The following is a 27,342-nucleotide window of genomic DNA, read 5'->3' as shown; positions in this document are numbered from 1 at the left end:
AATCTTATGGGATCACCATCATATAAGCTGTGACTTACACATCATTAATCAGTGTATGAGTGTATATAGGTTAAAATATGAAATCTGTTCAGGAAGAGAGAGATTAAAGGGAATGAAACCAAATGCTAAATTAAAACAGTATAGTAGTCTGCAGTGAGGGTCAGGATAAGTCAAACTACTTACAGAGCCTGCATCCATGAGGAAAGCTCCATCTCTGCTAAGTTTCTCCACTGAAAGCTGAAGAATGGGGGGTTGAGGTATGGTTCTATCACTGATGTTGAGTGCTCCCTGAGAAATTAAGTAAAAGAATAAAGGTTTTAAATATAGAAAATATGGGCCGGGCGCGGTGGCTCAAGCCTGTAATCCCAGCACTTTGGGAGGCCGAGACGGGCGGATCATGAGGTCAGGAGATCGAGACCATCCTGGCTAATATGGTGAAACCCCGTCTCTACTAAAAAATACAAAAAACTAGCCGGGCGACGAGGCGGGCGCCTGTAGTCCCAGCTACTCGGGAGGCTGAGACAGGAGAATGGCGTGAACCCGGGAGGCGGAGCTTGCAGTGAGCTGAGAGCCGGCCACTGCACTCCAGCCTGGGCGGCAGAGCAAGACTTCGTCTCAAAAAAAAAAAAAAAAAATATATATATATATAGAAAATATGGAGTCACAATTAAATAACAACAAAAAATTAAATGAATGTTACCTCTACAAGTTTGGGCCTTGCTTAGGTAAATCAGAATTATTCATATATAAATATAAAGAAGATGACGAAATAGTTATCACTTATTTTTAGTAGAGAAGGGGTTTCACCATGTTGGCCAGGCTGGTCTCAAACTCCTGACTTCAGGTGATCCACCTGCCTCAGTCTCCCAAAGTGCTGGGATTACAGTTGTGATTTACCATGCCTGGCCATTAACTTCTGATCTTAACCCTTGTTTCAAAAAAGAATGCAATAGGCCACCGCAGTGGCTCACCCCTGTAATTCTAGCACTTTGGGAGGCTGAGGTGGGTGGCTCACTTGAGGTTAGGAGTTTGAAACCAGCCTTACGAACATGGTGAAACCCTGTCTTTACTAAAAATACAAAATTAGCAAGATGTGGTGGTGCATGCCTGTAATCCCAGCTACTCGGAAGGCTGAGGCAGGAGAATTGCTTGAACCCAGAAGGCGGAGGCTGCAGTGAGCCGAGATCGCTCCATTGCACTCCGGCCTGGGCAACAAGTGCGAAACTCCATCTCAAAAAAAAAAAAAAAATGTTACCTCAAATTTCATAGGCAATTTTCTTTTATATATGTAAAATATCTTAAATTCTTTTTCTTTTTTTTTTGGAGATGGAATCTTGCTCTGTCGTCACTCAGGCTGGAGTACGATGGCATGATCTCGGCTCACCGCAACCTCTGCCTCCTGGGTTCAAGTGATTCTCCTGCCTCAGCCTCCCAAGTACCCGGGATTACAGGCATGCATCATCACGCCCAGCTAATTTTTGTATTTTTAGTAGAGATAGGGTTTCGCCATGTTGGTCAGGCTGGTCTTGAACTCCTGACCTCAGGTGATCCACTTGCCTCGGCCTCCCACAATGCTGGATTACAGGCATAAGCCATTGCGCCCGGCCCACATAATAAATTCTTTAAATTTTCAAAGGTGTTTTTTTTTTTTTTTTTTTTTTTTTTTTAAGACGGAGTCTCACTCTGTCACCCAGCTGGAGTGTAGTGGCATAATCTTGGCTCACTGCAGCCTCTGCCTCCTGGGTTCAAGCAATTCTCTGCCTCAGCCTCCCGAGTAGCTGGGATTACAGGCACCTGCCACCATGGTGGGCTAATTTTTTTGTTTTTTGTATTTTTAGTAGAGACAGGGTTTCACCATCTTGGCCAGCCTAGTCTTGAACTCCTGACCTCATGATCCACCCACCTCGGCCTCCCAAAGTGCTGGGATTACAGGCATGAGCCACTGTGCCTGGCCTGAAACATTTTTAACCGAAACATTATTTCCAAAATCTATATCTTAACTTGATCACAATTTTAGAAAGATTATGATTTAACATTTTCATTCTTGTGACTTTAATTCTGGTAAATTTCTACCAAAGGAAAACAATGTTACAATTTAGATAAATATTTTTTCTTTAATTCAAGGACACTGTTACATTAAACTGGGTGTTCAGATGTAATTTCACTCTCAGATCTAAATGTGCACTTGTTCCAGTCTGGAATGATTTCTGTAACAAAAAACCCCCATCCCCCAGAAAAGATATTTTAAAAATACACCTAGAACTTTTTTTTTTTAATACTTTAAGTTCTGATACACATGTGCAGATTTGATATATAGGTATACGTGTGCCATGGTCTTTTGCTGCACCCATCAACCTGTCATCTGGGTATTAAGCCCCACATGCATTAGGTATTTGTGCTAATGCTCTCCTTCCCCTTGTCCCCACCCCGACAGTCCCCAGTGTGTGATATTCCCCTCCCTGTGTCCATGTGTTCTCATTGTTCAACTCCCGCTTATGAGTGAGAACATGCGGTGTTTGGTTTTCTGTTCCTAAAAATGCGTCACGAATTTGCGTGTCATCCTTGCGCAGGGGCCATGCTAATCTTCTCTGTATCATTCCAATTTTAGTGTATTTGCTTCTGAAGTGAGCAAAAATACACCCAGAACTTTTAAAATGTCAGTTGTTAAAAGATCGATTTGTTTGAATAAAGGTGCTCTGGTCAATTTGACAATCTTTCCATTTCTTAGATCTGCCCTACAAATGGTATTTTAGGAACCATAAAGGCATTATTTTTAGGAGCTTCCCTATACTAAAATTTCTTTACTCAGACCTAGCCAAAAAATAATAATAATAATAATAAAATAAAATAAAATATAAAGCAAATAATAAACAAACCCTTCCTCATTTCTGTACTGGACTATGATTAGGCTTACTAATCCTCAAGTAAAAGCCACAAAAAAGCAATCCATCTTACCTCATCTGAGAGATTGTCAACTCTATACAAACTGGGATGAGTTGTGAGCATAAGGTAAACCAAGGGCTGGTTTTTCACTTGACACATAGCAAAAATGCGTTCATCTAGACGTGCATTTGTCCCAGTCTGGAATGATTTCTGTAACAGAAAACCCCCATTCCCCACAAAAGAAGATATTTTAAAAATATATCCAGAATTTTTTAAATGCCAGTTGTTAAAATATTTTCAGAGAGAATTCACAAATTTACTGTTAATTTTTTGAAGTATGTTTTTTAAGAAGTCACACACGCCGGGCGCGGTGGCTCAAGCCTGTAATCCCAGCACTTTGGGAGGCCGAGACGGGCAGATCACGAGGTCAGGAGATCGAGAACATCCTGGCTGACACGGTGAAACCCTGTCTCTACTAAAAAAATACAAATAACTAGCCGGGCGAGGTGGCAGGCGCCTGTAGTCCCAGCTACTTGGGAGGCTGAGGCAGGAGAATGGCCTAAACTCAGGAGGCGGAGCTTGCAGTGAGCTGAGATCCAGCCACTGCACTCCAGCCTGGGCGACACAGCGACACTCTGTCTCAAAAAAAAAAAGAAGTCACACACAGCTATTAAACTGTAGCTATAGCCCCACCTAAAAGTCTTTTGAAATTAACTCACTGACCATGGCAAAGTTATCTGATCTTCATGGTGTCTGTTTCCTAGTTGATAAAATAGATCAAAACACTCTATCTACCATATAATGATCACGAGAATGATGTAACAATCCAAGCAACACCATAGGAAGGATGAAGTTATATTGCAGATGACAAAGTAAAGGCATACATGAAGGACCAAAAAGATATCCATTACATCAGTGGTCCTTTTTTGTACCAGGGACTGGTTTCATGGAGGACAATTTTTCCACAGACTGGTGGGGACACGGTGGAGGATGATTTTGGGATGAAACTGTTCCACCTCATATCATCAGACATTAGATTCTCATAAGGAGCATGCAACCTAGATCTCTCGCATGCGCAGTTCACAATATGGTTGGTGCTCCTATGAGAATCTAATGCTATCACTTATCTGACAGGAGGCAGAGCTCACCTACTGGTCACCTCCTGCTGTGTGGCTCAGTTCCTAACAGGCCACCCACTGGTACCAGTCTGTGGTCCGGGGGTAGTGCACTTAGAACCCTGCACTAAATGGTCCATAAGTGCTGGGTGAATGATTAATGGCAGCTGTCACTGATTCTCCCACCATACAAACAATGTAACAAAGAATACTAATAAATAAGAAACCATAATACTACTACAAATGAGGAAAGCTTCTTAGTAAAATGAGTTAATAAGTAACTATGATATTTAACTGTTATTATTTTCTTTACACAGATAAATATGGAGAACAAAAAAGATATGGGTAAGGTTTTTTTGTTTTTTTTTTTTGAGACAGAGTCTCCCTCTGTCGCCCAGGCTGGAGCGTAGTGCTGTTCGATCTCTGCTCACTGCAACCTCTGCCTCCAGGGTTCAAGCGATTCTCCTGCCTCAGCCTCCTGAGTAGGTGGGATTTCAGGTGCGTGCAACCACGCCCGGTTTCCTTTATCTTTTTTTTTTTTTTTTTTTTTTTTTTTTGTATTTTTAGTAGAGACCAGGTTTCAGGATGTTGTTCAGGCTGGTCTTGAACTCCTGACCTCATGATCCGCCCGCCTTGGCCTCCTAAAGTGCTGGGATTACAGGCGTGAGCCACTGCGCCCAGCCAGTTGTGGGTAAGGTTTTAAGTATTCCAATTGATGGAAAGGAGTAAAACAGGCAGAGAGAAAATAATAATGAAATTATGTATCAAAACAAGTACACTGAGCAGAGTGCTGTGGCTCACACCTTTAATCCCAGCACTTTGGGAGGCCGAGGCAGGTGGATCACAAAGTCAGGAGTTCGAGATCAGCCGGACCAACATGGTGAAAGCCCATCTCTACTAAAAATACAAAAATTTAGCTGGGCATAGTGGTGCATGCCTGTAATCCCAGCTACTCAGGAGGCTGAGGCAGGAGAATCGCTTGAACCTAAGAAATGGAGATTGCAGTGAGCAGAGATTATGTCACTGCACTCCAGCCTCGGCAACAGAGTGAGACTGTCTCATAAAAAAAAAAAAAGTACACTGACTATATTAAAGGAAGATTATAAAAGCTCTTAAGATTTTAATGGAAGAAGCAAAGTTCCATCTATTCATTTAAAAAATATTTCCTGAGTGTCTATTATATACTAGGAACGGTTCTAACTGCTAGGACAAAAAAATGAATGAAAAAGATAAAAATCCTTGTCCTCATAAAGCTTACATCCTATTAAGGGAAAAATAAAAAATAAGCAAAATATGTGGTATGTCAGTGATAAATGCTATAGGAAAAATACAGGAGGTAAGAGTAATTAAAGGTGTCAGGATGGTGTGGGATGGGGTGGGATTAGGGTGTTGCACATTAAATGGGGAAGATCAAAGAACGCAGGCTTTAGAATAAAGCATTTCAAGAAAGGCCTGAAGGAGAAAGAAGAGCTCAGATTTTTTTTTTTTTTTTTTTTTTTGAGAGGGAGTCTCGCTCTGTCACCCGGGCTGGAGTGCTGTGGCCAGATCTCAGCTCACTGCAAGCTCCGCCTCCCGGGTTCACGCCATTCTCCTGCCTCAGCCTCCCGAGTAGCTGGGACTACAGGCGCCGCTACCTCGCCCGGCTAGTTTTTTGTAGTTTTTAGTAGAGACGGGGTTTCACCGTGTTAGCCAGGATGGTCTGGATCTCCTGACCTCGTGATCCGCCCGTCTCGGCCTCCCAAAGTGCTGGGATTACAGGCTTGAGCCACCGCGCCCGGCCTTTTTTTTTTTTTTTTTTTTGAGACAGAGTCTTGCTCTGTCACCCAGGCTGGAGTGCAGTGGCACAGTCTCGGCTCACTGCAACCTCCGCCTCCTGGGTTCACACCATTCTCCTGCCTTAGCCTCCTGAGTAACTGGGACTACAGGCGCTCGCCACTACGCCTGGCTAATTTTTTGTATTCTTTAGTAGAGACGGGGTTTCACTGTGTTAGCCAGGATGGTCTTGATCTCCTGACCTCGTGATCCACCTGCTTCGGCCTCCCAAAGTGCTGGGATTACAGGCGTGCGCCACCGCGCCCGGCTGAGTTCAGATTTTTAAATGTTAAAATTTAAATATTTGCCAGGCACGGTGGCTCACGGCTGTAATCCCAACAATTTGGGAGGCCAAGGTGGGCGGATCATGAGGTCAGGAGTTTGAAACCAGCCTTATGAACGTGGTGAAACCCCGTCTTTACTAAAAATACAAAATTAGTAAGACATGGTGGTGCACGCCTATAATACCAGCTACTTGGGAGGCTGAGGCAGGAGAATTACTTGAACCCGGGAGGCGAAGGTTGCAGTGAGCCGAGATTGTGCCATTGCACTCCAGCCTGGGCAACAAGAGCCAGACTCTGTCTCAAAAAAAAAAAATTAAATATTTATGTAATCTGTGTACTTATATTCAGAAATGGAAATACATAATTTGAATTAGAGAAGTGAGAACTAGAGGTTGGGCACGGTGGCTCATGCCTGTAATCCCAGTACTTTGGGAGGCCATGGAGGGCAGAGATCACAAGGTCAGGAGATCGAGACCAGAATGGCCAACATAGTGAAACCCTGTCTCTACTAAAAATACAAAAATTAGCCAGGCATGGTGGTGCACACCTGTAATCCTAGCTACTCAGGAGGCTGAGGTCGCAGTGAGCCAGGATCGCCACTGCCACTCCAGCCTGGCGACATAGTGAGACTTAAAAAAAAAAAAAAAAAAAGATGCAGAGCAGTCCTTTATTTTTCTTTTTTTTTTTTTGAGACGGAGTCTCGCTCTGTCGCCCAAGCTGGAGTGCAGTGGCCGGATCTCAGCTCACTGCAAGCTCCGCCTCCCGGGTTCACGCCATTCTCCTGCCTCTGCCTCCCGAGTAGCTGGGACTACAGGCTCCCACCACCTCGCCCGGCTAGTTTTTTTTTCGTATTTTTTAGTAGAGACGGGGTTTCACCGTGTTAGCCAGGATGGTCTCGATCTCCTGACCTTGTGATCCGCCCACCTCGGCCTCCCAAAGTGCTGGGATTACAGGCTTGAGCCACCGCGCCCGGCCTTTATTTTTCTTATTAAAAAAATTTTTTTGTAGCGGTGGAATTTCACTATGTTGTCCAGGCTGGTCTCAAATTCCTAGACTCAAGCAATCGATCCTCCCGCCTTGGCCTCCCAAGGTGCTAGGATTACAGGCATGAGCCACTATGCCCAGCCAGCAGTCCTTGAACAGTTCTGGAATCTGGAATGCTTCTTCAGGTGCATTTTTATTTTTTTTATTTTATTTTATTTATTTATTTATTTATTTATTTATTTATTTATTTTTTTGAGATGGAGTCTCGCTCTGTCACCCAGGCTGGAGTGCAGTGGCCGGATCTCAGCTCACTGCAAGCTCCGCCTCCCGGGTTTATGCCATTCTCCTGCCTCAGCCTCCCGAGTAGCTGGGACTACAGGCGCCCCCACCTCGCCCGGCTAGTTTTTTGTATTTTTTACTAGAGACGGGGTTTCACCGTGTTAGTCAGGATGGTCTCGATCTCCTGACCTTGTGATCCGCCCGTCTCGGCCTCCCAAAGTGCTGGGATTACAGGCTTGAGCCACCGCGCCCGGCCTCAGGTGCATTTTTAACATGAGTTGTTTCTTAATTTAAAAAATTAAAATTTTTAATAGAGACATTCTTGCTTTCTTGCCCAGGCTGGTCTCAAACCTCTAACTTTAAGCAATCCTTCTACCTTGGCCTCTCAAAGTATTGGGTTATAAGTGTGAACCACGGCACCTGGCCAACATGAGCTTTTACTTATTTAATTTTTATTTTAAGGGAAGGAGTCTCGCTCTATCACCCAGGCTGGAGTGCAGTGGTGTAATCTCAGGTCACAGCAACCTCTGCCTCCTGGGTTCAGGCAATTCTCCTGCCTCAGCCTCCCAAGTAGCTGTGACTACAGGCATGTGCCACCATGCCCTGCTAATTTTTGTAATTTTTGTGGAGACAAGGTTTCACCACTTTGGCCAGGCTGGTCTCAAACTCCTGAACTCAAGTGATCTGCCCGCCTTGGCCTCCCAAAGTGTTGGGATTACAGGCGTGAGCCACCATGGCCAGCCAATACGAGCTTTTAAATAAAATTTTATAAGGGAAGTTTATCCTGAGGCAAAAAGCTTGGACATTCAATTTTGGACACTGGATAAATAAGCCTACTCCACCAGACCAGAGTTTTCCTTCTTTTCTGGGAGGAAGGCAAAGAGCAGGCAGGGAAGACATATAAATAATAAATAGCAAATGAAAAACCCTACAAACAAAGTATAACAAAGAAAAACCCTACAAACATTTAAACTCAAAGACAAGGATATGGAAGTCCAATCCAGATCATGGAAACAGGTATGCAGGTATACAGGTATAAGAAAGTATATCTGAAGAAGATTAAGGGCCAGGCATGGTGGCTCACGGCTGTGATCCCTACCTACACTTTGGGAGGCTGAGGCGGGAGGATCACCTGAGGTTGGGTGTTAGAAACCAGCCTAACCAATATGGTGAAACCCTGTCTCTACTAAAAATACAAAAATTAGCTGGGGTGTGGTAGTGCATGCCTATAATCCCAGCTACTCAGGAGGCTGAGGTGGGAGAATTGCCTGAACGCAGGAGGTGGAGGTTGAACCCAGAAGGTGGAGGTTGCGGTGAGCTGAGATCATGCCACAGGGCTCCAGCCTGGGCAACAGAGGGAGACCCTGTCCCAGAAAAAAAAAAAGAAGAAGATTAAGAAGTGTAATTGGTAGCTCATGCCTGTAATCCTAGCACCTCGAGAGGCCAAGGCAGGCAAATCACCTGAGATGAGGAGTTTGAGACAAGCCTGACCAACATGGTAAAACCTTGTCTCTACTAAAAACACAAAATTAGTCGGACATAGTGGCACACGCTTGTAATCCCAGCTACTCGGGAGGCTGAGGCAGGAGAATCACTTGAACCTGGGAGGTGGAGGTTGCGTTAAGCCAAGATCGTGCTACTGCACTCCAGCGTGGGTGACAGAGCAAGACTCCATCTCAAAAAAAAAAAAAAAAAAAAGAGAGAGAAGTGTAATGTCGCTGAAATTCTGTAGGGACAGGAAAGAGCCAAAACAATAAAAATAAAATAAAATCACATGTATGGTATCTTCTTTTTTTAAAAAAGTTAAGTTTCTTGTTGGTGAAAAATTCTAATTGCATATATTTATGAGGTATAAAGGGATGCTATGATATAGTATAAAACGTGGAATGATTTAATGAAGCTAGGTAACATATCCGTAACCTCAAATAGTTATCACTTATTCTTCCTAACTAAAACACTGTACCTTTTGTTCAATATCTCCCCATTCCTTCCTCACCACCCAGCCTCTAGTAACCACTATTCAGCTTTCTGCTTTTGTGTGTTTGATTTTTAGCTTTCACGTATAAGTGAGAACACGCAGTGCATGTGTGCTTTCTTGCACCAGCAATATAATATAAAATTCTTGTTTTGGAAAACTGATTATCAGTTGAATTTTTTATAATGTCAGTGAATACTTAGCTTAGAGAAGCATCTTATGAACAAGGAACTTACTCTGAATCAGTTTTCTGTAAGTTTTTTTGGTTATTAAACTTTTCAAAGTTCAAATAAGAGGTAAGGCCCCTGTCGTCAAAAATTTAACCAGCATAAAGATACATATACAATGTTTAGGGATTCATAGGATAAAAATTTTGCCTTTTGATGTTTCCATTGTGTTCGTTTCTTTCTTTTTGTTTGTTTATTTTGAGACAGAGTCTGGTTCTGTCGCACAAGCTGGAGTACAGTGGCGCGATATGGGCTCACTACAACCTCTGTCTCCTGGACTCAACCATCTTCCCACCTCAGCCTCCCAAGTAGCTGGGACTACAGGTGTGCACCACCACATCTGGCTAGTTTTTTTGTATTTTTTGCAGAGACTAGGTTTCACCATGTTGCCTAGGCTGGTCTCAAATGCCTGGACTCAAGCAATCCACCCATGTCAGCCACCCAAAGTGCTGGGATTTCAGGTGTAGGCCACAGTGCCTGGCCATCACTGTGTTAGTTTCTGTACTGTTTTTCTTACCTGTTTAAGGAGAGCCAATACAAAAAGTGGGAAAAGCCGCAAAGAAAAAGGAACCATGAGTCCAGGCTGCTGGTTACTTAAGACTGAAGAACGGTAAGCTGAAAGGGAGTCAATGACTGCATTCACTAGAGCATCCCGAGCGTCACTCAGACTGGCAGTCATAGATCTGTCAACAGCTAAGCAAGGTGAGGGAAAGGACAAAAAAGAAATATGATAGAAGTTTAGCTAGTCCACTGTTAAGGATAGAAGAGATAATTTTTAAAAACTATACTAAATATCTCTCCAATTTACTATATACACAAACGAGGCAAAACAGCAGCTAAAAGCAAGGTCTGGAGAACTGAGCCAACCTCTGTGGAAATGCTGCTCTGCTATTTCCTAGCTGTATAATGATTTGGCAAGTAATTTAACCTTCCTGAGCCTCAGTTATGCTACTGATTGTAATCCAACATTTTATATACCACTAAGAAAGAAAAACATTGCAATTAAACACACAATGCTTTCCTGTGTTCCCTGAAACACAGAGTGTTTCGAAACAGAGTTCTTTTGAAATTTTAATTTTAATTAATTAATTAAACCAAATTTTTTGTACAAAGTCTCCCTATGTTGCCCAGGCTGATCTCAAACTCCTGGTCTCAAGCAATCCTCCTGCCTCAGGCTCCCAAAGTGCTGGGATTATAGGCACAAACCACCATGCCCAGCCCAGAGTTTTTATTTTATATTTACAGAAAGAGTTCTTAGAGTTATTTATTTATTTATTTATTTAGAGACAGAGTTTCGCTCTGTCGCCCAGACTGGAGTGCTGTGGTGTGGTCTTGGCTCACTGCATCCTCTGCCTCCCAGGTTCAAGCAATTCTCCTGCCTCAGCCTCCTGAGTAGCTGGGACTATAGCTGGGACTACAGACATGTGCCACCACACCCGACTAATTTTTTTTTTTTTTCTTTTTTGCATTTTTAGTAGAGATAGGGTTTCACCATGTTGGCCAGGCTGGTCTTGAACTCCTGGCTTCAAGTGATCCACCCACCTCAGCCTCCCAAAGTCCCGGGATTACAGACATGAGCCACCATGCCTGGCCTCTTATTTAGACAGATTTTCATCATTTGTCATGCCACTCTGTTTATAAGCATTTCTGCATGAAAACTTTTTTTCAATACTTTAAAAAAAAAAGGATAACTGTTTGGAAGACTTGCCAAACTTTAACAAACTCCATCCATGTGGTACTAAAAGTGCATTCAATATGGTAGCAGAACCAATACTTACGAAGTTGTGACAATTTATCAAAAATCACAAAACCCACCTAATCGTTACTGCTGTTTTTCATAATAATAATCACAGTTACAAAAAAAAAATGTAACTTAAACAAAAAAATAAAGGCAGTGATCTTCAAATTTCACAGGTCACAATCCTGAACATCTAACAACATAAAAGATTGAAGTGTGGGTAAATCCTTTACCAGGCTCCATGTAAAACATTTTTCCCAATAGAAAATTCAAGAAAGTAAGTAACGGCCGGGCGCGGTGGCTCAAGCCTGTAATCCTAGCACTTTGGGAGGCCGAGACGGGCGGATCACGAGGTCAGGAGATCGAGACCCTCCTGGCTAACACGGTGAAACCCCGTCTCTACTAAAAATACAGAAAACTAGCCGGGCGAGGTGGCGGGCGCCTGTAGTCCCAGCTACTCCGGAGGCTGAGGCAGGAGAATGGCGTAAACCCGGGGGGCGGAGCTTGCAGTGAGCTGAGATCCGGCCACTGCACTCCAGCCTGGGTGGCAGAGCGAGACTCCGTCTCAAAAAAAAAAAAAAAAAAAAAAAAAAAGAAAGTAAGTAACTATTCCCAATACAGACAGAATTAAGTTTGAAGCAAGCGGACCTACTGAGGCCGGGTGTGGTGGCTCACAGCTGTAATCCCAACAGTTTGGTAGGCCAAAGCAGGAGGATTGCTTCAGCCCAGGATTCAAGATCAGCCTGGGCAACATGGTGAGACTCTTTGTCTCTAAAAAAAATTTTTTAAAGGTAGCTCGGTGAGGGCCGGGTGTGGTAGCTCACGTCTGTAATCCCAGCACTTTAGGAGGCCAAGGTGGGTGGATCATGAGGTCAAGAGATCGAGACTATCCTGGCCAACATGGTGAAACCCCATCTCTATTAAAAATACAAAAATTAGCTGGGTGTGGTGTCGTGCGCCTGTAGTCCCAGCTACTCGGGAGGCTGAGGCAGGAGAATTGCTTGAACTTTGGGGGCAGAGGTTGCAGTGAGCTGAGATTGTGCCACTGCACTCCATCCTGGGAGGCTAAGACTCCGTCTCAAAATAAAATAAAATAAAATAAAATAAATGAAATGAAATGAAATGAAATAAAATAAAACAAAATAAATAAAAGTTAGTTAGCTGGGTGTGGTGGTGTGGGCCTCTAATCCCAGTTATTCAGGAGGCTGAGGTGGGAGGACTCCTTGAGCCCAGGAGGTCAAGGCTGCAGTGAGCTAGAACCACACCACTGCACTCCACCGTGGGTGACAGAGCAAAACTCTGTTTTCAAAAACCAAAGAAAGAAAATAGACCTACTGAAAGTCTTCCCTCAAGACGACAAGAATCAAAATGATGTTACTAAGCTGTATGTATTTGAAAAGGGACCAAAAAAATCAAGAAGGCAATTGTATCTGAGATGGAAATAAATAGGTTAAGATATCAGTAAGTTTTCTATTGGCTCACATGATTTGGCTGTAAACAAGTGTATAGTGGTAAACTGGTTTTTCAATTCCAAATTCCATGACTCTAAGTCTAATGATCTTTATGGTACACTGTTTCACATAAAAAGAGTATTAAATAGCACTAATATTAACCATTACGTAAGATATAGTTGGCCGGGCACGGTGGCTCACGCCTGTAATCCCAGCACTTTGGGAGGCCAAGGCAGGCAGATCACACGAAGTCGGGAGTTCAAGACCAGCTGACCAACATGAAGAAACCCTGTCTCTACTAAAAATACAAAAATTAGCCGGGCATGGACGGGTGCGGTGGCTCAAGCCTGTAATCCCAGCACTTTGGGAGGCCGAGACGGGCGGATCACGAGGTCATGAGATCGAGACAATCCTGGCTAACACGGTGAAACCCCGTCTCTACTAAAAATACAAAAACTAGCTGGGCGAAGTGGCGGGCGCCTGTAGTCCCAGCTACTCGGGAGGCTGAGGCAGGAGAATGGCGTAAACCCGGGAGGCGGAGCTTGCAGTGAGCTGAGATCCGGCCACTGCACTCCAGCCCTGGCGACAGAGTGAGACTCTGCCTCAAAAAAAAAAAAAAAAAATTTAGCCGGGCATGATGGCACATGCCTGTAATCCCAGCTACTCGGGAGGCTGAGGCAGGAGGATCGCTTGAACCCGGGAGATAGAGGTTGTGGTGAGCTGAGATCGTGCCATTGCACTCTAGTCTGGGCAACAAGAGTGAAACTCCATCTCAAAAAAATAAAAAAAAAAGATACAGCTAAGTTCAGTGTAGACAAATATAGTGTCTACACTATAGTGGTTACTTAAGGCCAGTAAGGGAGAGAGGAAGAAGAGGGCAGTAACTGCTAATGAGCATGAGGTTTCTCTTGGGGCAACAGAAACGTTATAAAATTAGATTGTGATGATAGCTGTACAACTCTGTAAAAACACTAAAAACAAATGAATTATCAACTAAATTGGGTGAAGTGGTATGGTATGTAATTATATCTCACTAAATTTGTTTAAATAAACAAACAAAAAAGATAAGATTATCTGCAGCAGATCTTTTCATTCAAATAGTTACTTAGCAGGCACCCAGGGGATCTAAAACATTCAAACTATAAAGCTAACTATTTAAGGGAAAACAAAACTGTTTGGATGTGCCTAATGTTATTACTTGTAAAATATTTATAAGAGATAACAACTCTTACCCATATTGGCCAATAACCCTGAAATTGCTTGAACATCAGCTCCAAGAAAGACATCATTCAGAGTTGAAACTACTGGCAAACACAAAGTATGAACACGAATTCTTCTTTCGCCTTTGGGAAAAATACACAAACAACAGTAAGGGGCAACTATATATAATAAAAGATTATGTTAAAGTGACTTGGAAAAATCACTTCTTAGCTGGGTGCAGTGGTGCACCCCTGTAGTCCCAGCTACTCCGGAGGCAGAGACAGGAGGATCCCTTGAGCTCAGGAGTTCAAGTGCAGACTGGGCAATACAGTGAGACTCCATCTCTTAAAAACAAACTATATATATATATGAAAAAAATCACTTATTTTCAATTTAGAACCAGGTAGTATAGTTATATAGTAAGCAGAGATAAAGTTTTATATTAGCCAGACACAGTGGCTCACACCTGTAATCCCAGCATCCAGCACTTTGGTAGGCTAAGGTGAGAGGATCACCTGAGGCGAGGAGTTCAAGACAGGGCTGGACACTTAAGAACCTATTTCTATTAAAACTAAGTAGGTACATAAATATTAAAAATTTCACCCTTTTTTTTTAGAAACAAGGTCTCATTCTGTTGTCCAGGCAGAAGTGCAGTAGCACAATCATAACTCATTGCAGCATCAAACTCCTGGGCTCAAACAATCCTCCCTACTCAGCCTTTCAAGTAGCTGGGACTACCAGTGTATGCCACTATACCTGGCTAATTAAAAAAATATTTTTTTAGATGCAGTGTCTCACTATGTTGTCCAGGCTGGTCTTGAACTCCTGGCCTCAAGTGATCCTCCCCAGTCAGCCTTCCAAAGTGCTAGGTTTACAGGCCACCACACCTGGCCCTACTTCTTTTAATTTTTTTTAACTATAAAATTCTTTTCCTTCAGGTTATTACTAAACGAACAGGGATCGTATTCAAATGACAATATGCTAAATTTTTTAAAATCTCTTTTTTGAACTTCTTAGTTTGTTTACTGCTTTTAATAATGAAAATTTTAAGGGCTGGGCGCAGTGGCTCATGCCTGTAATCCTAGCACTTTGGGAGGCCAAGGCAAGCAGATCACGAGGTCAAGAGATTGACACCATCCTGGCCAACATGGTAAAATCCCGTCTCTACTAAAAATATAAAAATTAGCTGGGTGTGGTGGTGCACATCTGTAGTCCTAGCTACTCGGGAGGCTGAGGCAGGAGAATCACTTGAACCCAGGAGGCAGAGGTTGTAGTAAGCAGAGACCACACCACTGCACTCCAGCCTGGAGACAGAGTGAGACTCCGTCTCTAAATAAATAAATAAATAAATAAATTTTAAGTGAGCACACATAAGATACGCTACATGTGTTTTACAGCCTGCTTTGACATTTGAAATCCAAATAATATTTGAACATTTGAAATCCAAACAAACAGCTTACCTTTGCTGGATGTATACAAGAGTGCTGACTGAAAAGAAACCAACTGAGTGTCAGTAAGACTCTCTTCCACTGACATCTGTACTGCATACCCAGCATCTGGGTTGACGTTAGGCAAAGACAATAAGTCGGTTGACCTAACAAAGAAGTTCCCATGGAAAGTATGAATGGAAAGACCTAAAAGAGAAAAAGGTAACAAAATGATTTTTATATACCTACATACTGATATTTACATTTTATCCTAGTTACTTACCAGATTGAAAAAAAGTAAAGAAATCTAGATAATACACAGTACTTACTAAGGTTAAGGAATAACAGATGACTTTTGAAATGAAGGTGGGGATACTAATTTTCAAAAAACATTTTTGGGTCAGGTGCAGTGGCTCATGCCTATAATCCCAGCACTTTGGGAGGCCAAGGCGGGTGAATCTCCTGAGGTCAGTTCGAGACTAGCCTGGCCAATAACATGGTGAAACCCTGTCTCTACTAAAAACACAAAAATTAGCCAAGCATGGTGGCAGGTGCCTGCAGTCCCAGCTACTCGGGAGGCTGAGGCAGGAAAATTGCTTGAACCCGGGAGGCAGAGGTTGCAGTGAGCTGAGATTGCGCCACTGTACTCCAGCCTGGGCAACAGAGCGAGACTCTATCTCAAAAAAAAAAAAACAAAAAACATTTTTGGAGGATAATTTGGCAGTATCTATCAAAATTCTAGATACTTATTTTGACTTTAGCAATTCCATATCAAAGAATGTGTCCTACAGATATCCTCATTTAAGTGCCACATTTATATATGCAGGAAAATTTCAAGTAGACTGGTGTGTCACAGCAAAAAAATTTAGAAATACTTTCAATGGGTATCACTAGAAAAACTAGGCCAGGCACAATAGCTCATGCCTGTAATCCCAACACTTTCGTAGGCTGAGACAGGAGGATCACTTGAGGTCAGGAGTTCGAGACCAGCCTGGGCAACATGGTGAAATCCTGTCTCTACTAAAAATACAAAAATTAGCTGGGCTTGGTGGCACACGCCTGTAGTCCCAGCTACTCGGGAGGCTGAGGCAGGAGAATCGCTTGAACCCGGGAGGCAGAGGTTGCAGTGAGCCGAGATCGTGTCACTGCACTCCAGCCTAGGTGACAGAGTGAGACTCTGTCTCAAAAAACAAAAAAACAAACAAAACTAAACTGTGATTTGTCCAATCTGCTGAATACTAGGTAGAATAGGTAGAAGTTTAAATTAATGTAATGGATTTATATGATCTAAAATTAATGAATCTTCAAGGGTTATTGAATAAAAATACATACAATATGTCACTTATGTAAATAGACCATAAGGTATGTTTTCCATGGAGATGTACCAAAGTATGTAAATGTACAGGAAATTCGGTATATACCAAGTGACATATATCATTTTTAATAGGAAATTCTGATATATATCATTTTTAACTACATAACAATGAAGTGAAAGTGTATGTGTCACATACACACGCAAGCTGATACAGGAAGACTTTAGCTTTATCAATGTTTTTATTTTTTACAAGAAAAACAGATGCACATGTTGCTTGTGAAATAAAAACCAACATAAAAATAGTAATCAGGATTAAAAAGAATGCTGGGCATGGTGGCACATGCCTGTAATCCCAGGTATTCAGGAGGCTGAAGCACGAAGATTGCTTAAGCCCAAGAGTTGAAAGCAAGCCTGGTCAACATAGTGAGACTCTGTCTCTTAAAAATAAATATATAACATTAAAAAAGAAAGAAAGAAACGCCGAGCACGGTGGCTCAAGCCTGTAATCCCAGCACTTTGGGAGGCCGAGACGGGTGGATCACGAAGTCAGGAGATCAAGACCATCCTGGCTAACACGGTGAAACCCCGTCTCTGCTAAAATATACAAAAATCTAGCCGGGCGAGGTGGCGGGCGCCTGTAGTCCCAGCTACTCAGGAGGCTGAGGCAGGAGAATGGCGTAAATCCGGGAGGCAGAGCTTGCAGTGAGCTGAGATCCGGCCACTGCACTCCAGCCTGGGCGACAGAGCGAGACTCTGTCTCAAAAAGAAAAAAAAAAAAAAAGAAAGAAAGAAAGAAAAGGGAGAATGTGGGTCTGTACATATAAAAATAGAAAGGTGTTCAAGATATTGTGAAAAAAATTAGAAAGCCAGGTGTAATTCCTCACTGCTTTTACTTGAAGTTCAAAATATATGTTTATAAATACCATAGGAAAGTTTCTGTTTTTGTTTTTGTTTTTTTGAGACAGAGTTTCACTCTTTTTGCCCAGGCTGGAGTGTAATGGCGTGATCTCGGCTCACTGCAACCTCCGCCTCCCAGGTTCAAGCGATTCTCCTGCCTCAGCCTCCCAAGTAGCTGGGATTACAGGCACCTGCCACCATGTCCCGCTAATTTTTTTTTTTTTTTGTATTTTTAGTAGAGACGAGGTTTCACCATGTTGACCAGGATGGTCTCGATCTCTTGACCTTGTAATTCACCCGCCTCGGCCTCCCAAAGTTCTGGGATTACAGGCATGAGCCACCACTCCCGGCCATACGAAAGTTTCTGAAGGGCATATGATTAACTGTAGAGTGGAACAGAGGTTAGGCTTGAGTTCTCATTTTATATTTTTTTGTACATTATTTGTGTTAACTTTTCTAAGAGTATGTATTTGATCTGTAATGAATTTGTCATAATAAAATAAAAAGAGAAACCTAAGCAAGCTAACCACAAAGCTTTATTAAGCACTCTAGAAAGAGGGCGGTGGGCCGCAGTGGCTCACACCTGTAATCCCAGCACTTTGGGAGGCCGAGGCAGGCAAATCACGAGGTCAGGAGTTCGAGACCAGACTGACCGACGTGGTGAAACCCCGTCGCTACTAAAAATACAAAAATTAGCTGGGCATGGTGGCACTTGCCGGTAATCCCAGCTACTCAGAAGGCTGAGACAGAAGAATCACTTGATCCCAGGAGGCGGAGGTTGCAGTGAGCCGAGACTGCACCACTGCACTCCAGCCTGGGCAACAGCGAGACTCTGTCTCAAAAAAAAAAAAAAAAGAAAAAAAAAAGAAAAAGGGCAAAGGAGTTGCCTGGCATATCCCAAAGCTGTTTATGCAAAATAAGGTACATATAAAAATAGCCTCTGTCTTGACAAGTAAAAAAGATCTTAAAAGCATATTAGGATGCACATTTCCCTTAATTGATAACAGGTATCTGCAGAAAAAAACATTTTTGAGGTCTGTCAGTCTCCAATGAATGGGATCCAACAAATGTACCTTTTAAAACATAAAAACACTAAAAAACTATTAGGTGCTCACTTTGACAGCATGTATACTAAAATTGAAACAATACAGAGAAGATTAGCATGACCGCTGCGTAAGGATGAAGTGAAGCGTTCCATATCTTTTTTTTTTTTTTTTTTTTTTTTTTGAGACGGAGTCTTGCTCTGTCGCCCAGGCTGGAGTGCAGTGGCCGGATCTCAGCTCACTGCAAGCTCTGCCTCCCGGATTTACGCCATTCTCCTGCCTCAGCCTCCTGAGTAGCTGGGACTACAGGCGCCCGCCACCTCGCCCGGCTAGATTTTTGTATATTTTAGCAGAGACGGGGTTTCACCGTGTTAGCCAGGATGGTCTTGATCTCCTGACTTCGTGATCCACCCGTCTCGGCCTCCCAAAGTGCTGGGATTACAGGCTTGAGCCACCGCGCCCGGCCTAGCGTTCCATATCTTAATTAAAAATTATAAAATAAAAACTATTAGAATTAATAAATTCAGCAAGGGTATATTATTATAGTGAAAGATAAATAAGATAAAATTTCATCTTCCTCATGGTTTGACCGATAGATTTCAATATGTAATGGAACAGGTTAGTGGATCTTTATCTTTTTTTTTTTTTTTGCTATAGATTTCATATAAATAATTTTTCCATTGAAAAGAGTATCATTTTACTGGGCATGGTGATTCACACCTGGTAATCCCAACACTTTGGGAGGCTGAGGTGGTAAGATTGCTTAAGTCCAGGAGTTTGAAACCAGCCTGGGTAACAGAGTAAGACTCTGTCTCTACAAAAAGAATTAAAAATTAGCTGGGCATGGTGGCATGTGCCTGTGGTCCCAGTTATTTGGGAGGCTGAGCTAAGAGGATTGCTTGAGCCCAGGAGTTGAGGCTGCAGTGAGCTATGATTGTGCCACTGAACTCCAGCCAGGGGAACAGAGCAACACTCTGTCTCCAAAAAAAAGAAAAAAGAGAGAGGAGAAGAAGAAAGAAAATTACCGCTCTACACCTGGTTAGAGAGCACTGTTTATTTAAATAAAAACTCAATTTGTGCTCCACTCCTCCTTACAGAGCAATAATATTCATTTAAATACAAACTCAATTTGTGTAGCAGCAATGGAAAAAAAAAAAACCCACCTTAAAACCAGGTTGATAACGTGGAGAAATGAAAAATGAGAGTACAGGCCGGGTGCAGTGGCTCACACTTGTAATCCCAGCACTTTGGCAGGCCAAGGCAGGTGGATCACCTGAGGTCAGGAGTTCGAGACCAGCCTCACCAACATGGCAAAACCCCATCTCTACTTTTTTTTTTTTTTTTTTTTTTTTTTTTGAGACGGAGTCTCGCTCTGTCGCCCAGGCTGGAGTGCAGTGGCCGGATCTCAGCTCACTGCAACCTCCGCCTCCCGGGTTCACGCCATTCTCCTGCCTCAGCCTCCCGAGTAGCTGGGACTACAGGCGCCCGCCATCTCGCCCGGCTAGTTTTTTATATTTTTTAGTAGAGACGGGGTTTCACCGTGTAGACCAGGATGGCCATCTCTACTTTTTAGTACAAAATCTACTTTTTTAATACAAAAATTAGCCAGGCGTAGTGGCAGGCGCCTGTAATCTCAGCTACTCAGGAGGCTGAGGCAGGGAGAATTGCTTGAACCTGGGAGATGGAGGTTGCAGTGAGCCTAGATCACACCATTATATTCCAGCCTGGGCAAGAGAGTGAGACTCTGGCTCAGAAAAAAAAAAAAAGGAGAGTACAAACTAAGAGATCTCCCACTTTTGGAAATAAATAGTTACACAGTGAAAACATACTTGATACCACTGTACAATAAAAAAATGGATAAAATAGTAAATTTTATGTTATATATATTTTACCACAATTAAAAAAAAAGTTTAAAAGCAAGATCCGTGGCTGGGTGTGGTGGCTCATGCCTGTAATCCTAACACTTTGGGAGGCTAATGCAGGAGGATCACATGAGCCCACGAGCTTGATACCAGCCTGGGCAACACAGGGAGACCCAGACTCTACAAAAAAAATAAAATAAAGAATTAGCCAGGTGTGGTGGCTCACACCTGCAGTCCCAGCTACTAGGGAAGCTGACGTGGGAGGATCACTTGACTCAGGGAGGTGGAGACTCCAGTGAGCTGTGACTGCACTCCAGCCTGGACGATAGAATGAGACTCTCTCAAAAAAGATAGGGTCTAGGCTAGGTACAGTCGCTCACACCTGTAATCCCAGTATTTTGGGAGGCTGAGGTGGGCAGATCGTCTGATGTTAGGAGTTCGAGACCATTCTGGCCAACATAGTGTAACCCCGTCTCTACTAAAAATACAAAAACTAGCCGGGCGCGGTGGTGCACACCTGTAATCCCAGCTACCCGGGAGGCTAAAGCAGGGAGAATCGCTTGAACTCAGGAGGTGGAGATTGCAGTGAGCCGAGACTGTGTCACTGCACTCCAGCTTGGGTGACAGAGCAATACACTGTCTTAAAAAAAAAGAAAAAAGAAAAAAATAGACTCTATTTTCTTTCTTTTTTTTTTTTTTGGAGACAGAGTATTGCCCAGGCTGGAGTGCAGTGGTGTGATCTCTGCTCACTACAACCTCTGACTCCCAGGCCAGGCCCCAGCAATCCTCCCTCCTCAGCCTCCTAAGAAGCTGGGACTACAGACGTGCATCACCACGCCCAGCTAAGTTTTTGTATTTTTTGTAGAGACATCACTTTGCAATGTTGTCCAGGCTGGTCTCTAATTCCTGGACTCAAGTGATCCACCAGCGCTGGCCTCCCAAAGTGCTGGAATTACACGCATAAGCCACTGTGCCCAGTCGGAGATAAGGTCTTTTTTAAAAAATTTAGGTAATTCACACACAATAAAATTCTCCATTTAAAAATATACAAGTCAGCTGGGCGCCGTGGCTCACGTCTGTAATCCCAACACTCTGGGAGGCCGAGGCGGGCGGATCACAAGGTCAGGAGATCGAGACCACAGTGAAACCCCATCTCTACTAAAAATACAAAAATTAGCCGGGCGTGGTGGCGGGCGCCTATAGTCCCAGCTACTCGGGAGGCTGAGGCAGGAGAATGGTATGAACCCGGGAGGCAGAGCTTGCAGTGAGCCGAGATAGCACCATTGCACTTCAGCCTGGGGGACACAGTGAGACTCTGACTCAAAAAAAAAAAAAAAAATATATATATATATATATATACATACATATATATATACACACACACACACACACATATACAAGTCAGTACTATTGAGTATATTCTTTTTTTTTTTTTTTTTTTTTTTGAGACGGAGTCTGGCTCTGTCGCCCAGGCTGGAGTGCGGTGGCCGGATCTCAGCTCACTGCAAGCTCCGCCTCCCAGGTTCACGCCATTCTCCTGCCTCCGCCTCCCAAGTAGCTGGGACTACAGGCGCCCGCCTCGTCGCCCGGCTAGTTTTTTTTTTTTTGTATTCTTTAGTAGAGACGGGGTTTCACCGTATTAGCCAGGATGGTCTCGATCTCCTGACCTTGTGATCCGCCCGTCTCGGCCTCCCAAAGTGCTGGGATTATAGGCTTGAGCCACCGCGCCCAGCCGAGTATATTCTCAATAGGCCCCCCACTTTTTTTGGTTACAATGTTTCTTCTCTCCTCTTAATTACATATTCCAGAGTCAGCAAAGTATCTCAGAAGGGCAATCTTATAAGACTAGATAAAAACATGTATATTTACTGGTACCAAAAATATTATTTACTGCTACGCCAAAAAAAGAAAAAAAAAAAAATTCCTACCTTTGGTGCACCGAATCCTCATGACTGCCTCAAAGCCAATCTTCCGAGTAAGGTATCTCTGTAGTTCCTTCTGTAATTTCTGCACTTGGACTGGGTTGTGCTGATGATGGTAAGAGGGATAGTAATAGACACTACCTGCTGAATACCGAGAAATACAACCTGGAAGAGAACACACACAGTTTTAAACTGCGCCATTAACTACTTCTACTACACCAAAGTAACTGCAGACATTGGAATCAATCTTTCTTTAACTTTCCAAGGTAAACTACTGTCAGAAAGGATATTTCATTGCCTTTTTTTGAGACAGAGTCCCATTCTGTCACCCAGGTTGGAGTGCAGTAGTGATACCATGGGGTTCACTGCAGCCTTGACCTCCCCACCTCAAGCACTCTTCCCACCTCAGCCTGCCAAGTAGCTGGTACGACAGGTGTGTGCCACCATGCCTGGCTAGTTTTTTATTTTAAAAAATATATATATATATTATTTGTAAATACAGGGTCGACCGGGCGCGGTGGCTCAAGCCTGTAATCCCAGCACTTTGGGAGGCCGAGACGGGCGGATCACGAGGTCAGGAGATCGAGGCCATCCTGGTTAACCCAGTGAAACCTCGTCTCTACTAAAAAATACAAAAAAATTAGCCGGGCGAGGTGGCGGGCGCCTGTAGTCCCAGCTACTCGGGAGGCTGAGGCAGGAGAATGGCGTAAACCCGGGAGGCGGAGCTTGCAGTGAGCTGAGATCCGGCCACTGCACTCCAGCCTGGGTGACGGAGCGAGACTCCGTCTCAAAAATAAATAAATAAATAAATAAGTAAATACAGGGTCTTCCTATGTTGCCCAGGTTGGTCTCAACTCCTGGGCTCAAATAATCCTCCTGCACAGGCCTCACAAATTGTTAGGATTACAGACACGAGCCATCATACCTAGCCTGCATTCCTTTAAATAGTAGTATAGAAATTTCTCTATTACTAAATGTTCAGACTAGAAGACTATAAGGTTTTTAATAGACTAAACTGACTGACTAACTCTCCCAAGGACATACATATTCTTTGACTTTGTCCTATATTTAGAAGACTATCATATAAGTACCATTTTGATATTCATTTAACAGAAAAAAAAAAAAATGATTACAAAGAACTTACCTAGAGAAGCCAAGTCAGAATACTGTCCACTGAGAAGGAATAAGTCAATGGCTACTTGCTGACCAGAACAGTCCAAGGCTAATTTCTTATAGAAGTCAGTGGATGGTGTCAGGTGTATATCCTATTTATAATAAATTACAAAGAGACATTTAAAAAAACCATTACATTGTCATAAAACCTAAATACACATCTACATATATCATGATGTTAACAACAATTGCAATTATTTCTGGGCATTCTACAAAGTCCTTTTCCTGTATGGTACTACTTGGTTTTTCATTAAGAAGCAAGTACTGCTTAGCAATTTTCTGTAAGTTCCAGCCAGGCGTGGTGGCTCACACCTGTAATCCTAGCACTTTGGGAAGCCGAGGTGGGTGGACTGCTTGAGCCCAGGAGTTTGAGACCATCCTGGGCAACATGGCTCTATTTATTAAAAAAAAAAAAAAAAAAAAAAAATATATATATATATATATATATGTTTTTAAAATTTTTCTGTATTTACTATAACAATTTCATAGTTGGCAAAGATTTTTTTATTGTAACTAAAATCTATTAAATGTTCAGTATGCTGGAAACTGTTCTAAACAATTCATGTGTAATACTTACTTAGTCCTTTCTTTTTTTTTTTTTTTTTTTTTTTTTTTGAGACGGAGTCTTGCTCTGCCACCCAGGCTGGAGTGCAGTGGCCGGATCTCAGCTCACTGCAAGCTCCGCCTCCCGGGTTCACGCCATTCTCCTGTCTCAGCCTCCCGAGTAGCTGGGACTACAGGCGCCCGCCTCGTCGCCCGGCTAGTTTTTTGTATTTTTTAGTAGAGACGGGGTTTCACCGTATTAGCCAGGATGGTCTCGATCTCCTGACCTCGTGATCCGCCGGTCTCGGCCTCCCAAAGTGCTGGGATTACAGGCTTGAGCCACCGCGCCCGGCGTACTTAGTCCTTTCAACTACCCTAAGAGGTAAGTGCTATCATTATTTTCTTTCTTCTTTTTTTTTTTTTTTTTGAGACAGAGTCTCACTCTGTCACCCAGGCTGGAGGGCAGTGGCGTTACCTCAGCTACCTCACTGCAGGCTCCTCCTCCCGGGTTCAAGCAATTCTCATGCCTCAGCCTCCCAAGTAGCTGGGACTACAGGTGCACACCACCACCCCAGGCTAATTTTTCTGTTTTGTTGTTGTTGTTGTTGTTTCAAGACAGAGTCTCGCTCTGTTGCTCAGGCTGGAGTGCAGTGGCACAATCTCAGCTCACTGCAACCTCTGCCTCCCAGGTTCAAGCGATTCTCCTGCCTCAGCCTGAGTAGCTGGGATTACAGGCGTGTGCCACCACGCCTGGTTAATTTTTGTATTTTTAGTAGAGACAGGGTTTCATCATGCTGGTCAGACTGGTCTCGAACACCTGACCTCGTGATCCACCCACCTTGGCCTCCCAAAGTGCTAGGATTACAGGCATGAGCCACCATGCCCGGCCAATTTTTGCATTTTTTATAGAGATGGGGTTTCATCGTGTTGGCCAGGCTGGTCTTGAACTCCTGACCTCAGGTTATCCGCCCGCCTCAGCCTCCCAAAGCACGGTCTTACAGGCATGAACCACCGCACCCAGTCATCTTTTTTGTTGTTGTTGTTTCCCAAGTTGGAGTGTAGTGGCACGATCTCACTGCAGCCTCCTGGGTTCAAGTGATCCTCTCACCTCAGCCTCCAGCGTAGCTAGGACTATAGGCTCTCAGCATCACACCTGGTTAATTTTTTTGTATTTTTGTAGGGACAGGGTCTCACTATGTTGCCTAGGTTGGTCTCAAACTCCTGAGCTCAATCAGTCCTTCCAACTCAGCCTCCCAAAGGGCTAGGATTATAGGCATAAGCCACCATACCTGACCCTTTATTTTCACCTTACATATAAAGAAACAAAGGGGTAAAGAAATTAATTTTTCAAGTTCCCACAGGTAATAAACAGTGAGAATAGGCAGTCTGACTCCAGGAATGATATAATACCCAGTATAGTACACAGGTCTCTCTTTCATAATCTTTGGGGAAATACGGGTCTCAAAAACTTTCAAGTTTATGCACACAAGTTGCACACAAGCACCCTGGCCATCGATGTGCCAAATAAGACTATTATTTTTCTTTTCCTTTCTTTTTTTTTTCTTTTTTTTTTGAGACAGAGTTTTGCTCTTGTTGCCCAGGCTGGAGTGCAATGGCGCAATCTTGGCTCACTACAACCTCCGCCTCCCAGGTTCAAGCGATTCTCCTGCCTCAGCCTCCTGAGTAGCTGGGATTATAGGCATGTGACACCACACCCGGCTAATTTTGTATTTTTAGTAGAGACAGGGTTTCTCCATGTTGGTCAAGCTGGTCTCAAACTCCCGACCTCAGGTGATCCGCCTGCCTTGGCCTCCCAAAATGTTGGGATTACAGGCGTGAGCCACCACACCCAGCCAAATAAGACTATTCTTAACTGGTCAATCAGGTTCTCTTTGTCCCTGTCAAGCATATGCTGTTAGTCTCCCAGACTGTTTCTCTGAAGGCAGACTGAATTGCTAGTGGCCTGCTAAAGATATTAAAAATTAAAGAAGGATGAATCAGGTAGAGAAAAATGTAACCATATAAAAATGTCTACATAAAAGTTAATTTCCTTATAGTCCCTCCTCCCAACAATTGACAAATAAATTTAAAGAAAAAACAAGCTCTGTGGTCACAGAGGTGGAACACCAGCATAAACCTTATCAGACATTTCATGACTCTCTAACCTTAGCAGATGACCTGTGGTTTGGTTCCTCTCGTGGTTTCAGCGCTCCCACTCCAAGAGTTGGGAGTTGTGTTTGAAAGACAGACATTCGACCACCAGTTGGAGACATCAGCTTAAAGGCAGCCAGCAGTGCAGGACCCAAGGCACTCTGGGTCTCCAGAGTCTTAGTAAACATTTGTGGCAAAGTTTTCAGTAAATCTTGCACGAGCTTGTAAAATAAAGCAAGAAAACTCGAGAGTGTCACAATTAAAAATTTTTTTCACATTCAGTCAGTATCTAATACAATAGACAAGACACTGAGTCATGATGATGGTCAGAGAGTCTACAGACACTAAACAATGAAGTTGGTCAAATGACAAGAAAGCCATTTTAAGTCAACATTATAAATTGGCAAGCAAAACAAATCAAAGTTGGGGCCTTACAGTTCTTGCACATGCAGTAGTCCAGCAAGACTATAAGTCCAAAATGTATCCAAAAGAACCATCACAGTTCAGAGATTTGGTATATTTTAATGCCATGAAATATGGCCTTCTCCATCACCTCTACATACTTTATTCTTTTAAGTTCCAAAGTGAGTTTAGCTGTTCCCTGTTGCAAATCTAATATATCCAGTAACTTTGTCAACTAGTAATAGCACTACAAAAGAAAAACAACTACCTTTACAGGTTAGGTTGTACAAATAGAGTTAATGGGGAAAAAAATACTTCGCACTATGGCACAGTCACCATTGCCAACAGCAGAGACCATAGACTTGCTAGTTAAAATGTTACCCCTACGGCATATATGCATGTACAGGGTAGACAACATCCCCCCTTCAGACACATTCTGTTCACCTCTCACTGTATTATCTCATGGCAATTTCCAGGCAGGTAATAAGAGTTTCTTCTGAACTGACCCCAATGACACTCTGTGAATCAGAAAAGCAAAGGGCACTGAAAGCAGCCTACCTAATGTGCTTCTGTGTAGTGACCAGAAGCTTTATCTCAGCAACCCTCCCAACTTCCCAAATGGCTGGCAAGACAGATTTCCTTCAGGTGTTCCTCCTTTA

At 43.2% G+C, this 27,342-nt stretch overlaps 1 protein-coding gene, 1 non-coding gene and 1 pseudogene across 5 annotated transcripts in view; 1 reads left to right on the top strand and 2 right to left on the bottom strand.

Moving 5' to 3' along the window:
* SEC24A (SEC24 homolog A, COPII coat complex component) overlaps positions 1-27,342 on the bottom strand; it is an 87,248-nt gene that overhangs the window by 10,409 nt on the left and 49,497 nt on the right. For 3 of the 4 annotated variants that reach the window (XM_010359928.2, XM_010359930.2, XM_010359929.2), the window contains 8 exons: positions 26,296-26,502; positions 23,559-23,679; positions 22,421-22,579; positions 15,409-15,582; positions 13,981-14,091; positions 10,077-10,252; positions 2,956-3,093; positions 184-288 (listed from right to left, as the gene is read on the bottom strand). In XM_010359928.2, the coding sequence (XP_010358230.1) occupies positions 184-288; positions 2,956-3,093; positions 10,077-10,252; positions 13,981-14,091; positions 15,409-15,582; positions 22,421-22,579; positions 23,559-23,679; positions 26,296-26,502 (1,191 nt within the window). Of the gene's footprint in view, positions 1-183; positions 289-2,955; positions 3,094-10,076; positions 10,253-13,980; positions 14,092-15,408; positions 15,583-22,420; positions 22,580-23,558; positions 23,680-26,295; positions 26,503-26,532; positions 27,202-27,342 lie in introns of those variants that run through there. The other variant, XM_010359932.2, reaches the window with a different exon arrangement.
* On the bottom strand, positions 2,533-2,632 carry LOC115896592 (annotated as a pseudogene).
* Positions 18,695-18,802, top strand: LOC115896617. The gene has a single exon (XR_004056533.1). It is a non-coding gene; the product is annotated as a U6 spliceosomal RNA (small nuclear RNA).

This window comes from Rhinopithecus roxellana, chromosome 3, assembly GCF_007565055.1.
Source record: "Rhinopithecus roxellana isolate Shanxi Qingling chromosome 3, ASM756505v1, whole genome shotgun sequence".
Classification (NCBI taxonomy): domain Eukaryota; kingdom Metazoa; phylum Chordata; class Mammalia; order Primates; family Cercopithecidae; genus Rhinopithecus; species Rhinopithecus roxellana.
Note: the sequence above shows the minus strand (reverse complement) of the source record. Positions and strands in the feature narration are given on the sequence as shown.